The sequence below is a fragment of the Fulmarus glacialis genome, unplaced genomic scaffold (genome assembly GCF_000690835.1).
Source record: "Fulmarus glacialis isolate BGI_N327 unplaced genomic scaffold, ASM69083v1 scaffold24487, whole genome shotgun sequence".
Lineage (NCBI taxonomy): Eukaryota > Metazoa > Chordata > Aves > Procellariiformes > Procellariidae > Fulmarus > Fulmarus glacialis.
The window spans coordinates 14537-15481 of NW_009221641.1; the positions used below are offsets into that span (position 1 = coordinate 14537).

Below are 945 nucleotides of genomic sequence, written 5' to 3' on the forward strand. Positions count from 1 at the left end.
TGAGAAGATCCTGACAGCAGAGCTGCATCTATTCCGCCTCTGGCCGAGGGCCACTGATGGGCCCAAAAGGCACCACTTCTGCCAGGTGAGGAGGGGGACAGGATGGGGACAGGGATGGGGATGGGATGACGATGGGGATGGGGACAGGGGCGGGGATAGGGATGGGGATGTGCCCCAGCCTGTGCCTGGGGATGCCACTGGCATGCTGCAGTCACTTGCCTGCAGTGGAAACAAGGCCTAGCTCTGTGAAATTCATACGACTGAGTGTCACTGCGTTGCAGAGAGAATCACGATGATTTAACTGTGGTGGGTTCTTAAATATCATCCTGGTTTGTGCACACACCAGCCAAGGCACCCGTGGGTTCTGACAAATCCAAGCTGACAACTCTTGCATCTCCCACCTTATTTTTTTCCCCAGTACCTATGTCCAGGGTCTTTCCCCTCGGGCAGGATGTGCTGCTGGTAACCGCCCTTTGCTGCCTTCCCCAGGTCAGCGTCTACCAAGTGCTGGAGAAGAGCGAGCCAGATGCCCCTGAAGGCAAGAAGCTGCTGGCAGCCAGGCTCGTCTCACTGCAGGGCTCGGGCTGGGAGGTCTTTGCCATCACGCAGGCCGTGAGTTGCTTTTCCCCTGGTTCAGGTGGCACAGAGGAAACCCTGGAGGTTTGCGTGCAGAAGGTTTTTTTAACCCATTTCACCTCCAGCGGCCTTTCGGGCTCCAATGCAATTTCCTATCTGTAGCCTCTGCAGCAGTGTGGGGGGATACAGCCTCTGGAAGTGGGGGTAAGAGCCCTGCCAAGAGTGCTGGGGGGCTGCTCCATCCTGCCCCAGACTGGTCCCACGGCTCCACAAGTAACACCGGTGCTGGCTCCTGCTGCAATGTCCCCTCTGCCGCAGCCCTGGAGCAGCACAACCCCTTCCCATGGCTGGGAGACAGAGTGTGGCCAC

At 58.3% G+C, this 945-nt stretch overlaps 1 protein-coding gene across 1 annotated transcript in view; it reads left to right on the forward strand.

Moving 5' to 3' along the window:
* LOC104079232 (bone morphogenetic protein 2-like) overlaps positions 1-945 on the forward strand; it is a gene marked incomplete at its 3' end in the record, with an annotated part of 2599 nt that overhangs the window by 414 nt on the left and 1240 nt on the right. The window contains exons 2-3 of the mRNA XM_009581195.1: positions 5-85; positions 490-612. Coding sequence (XP_009579490.1) covers positions 5-85; positions 490-612 — 204 coding nt within the window. The remainder of the gene's footprint in view (positions 1-4; positions 86-489; positions 613-945) is intronic.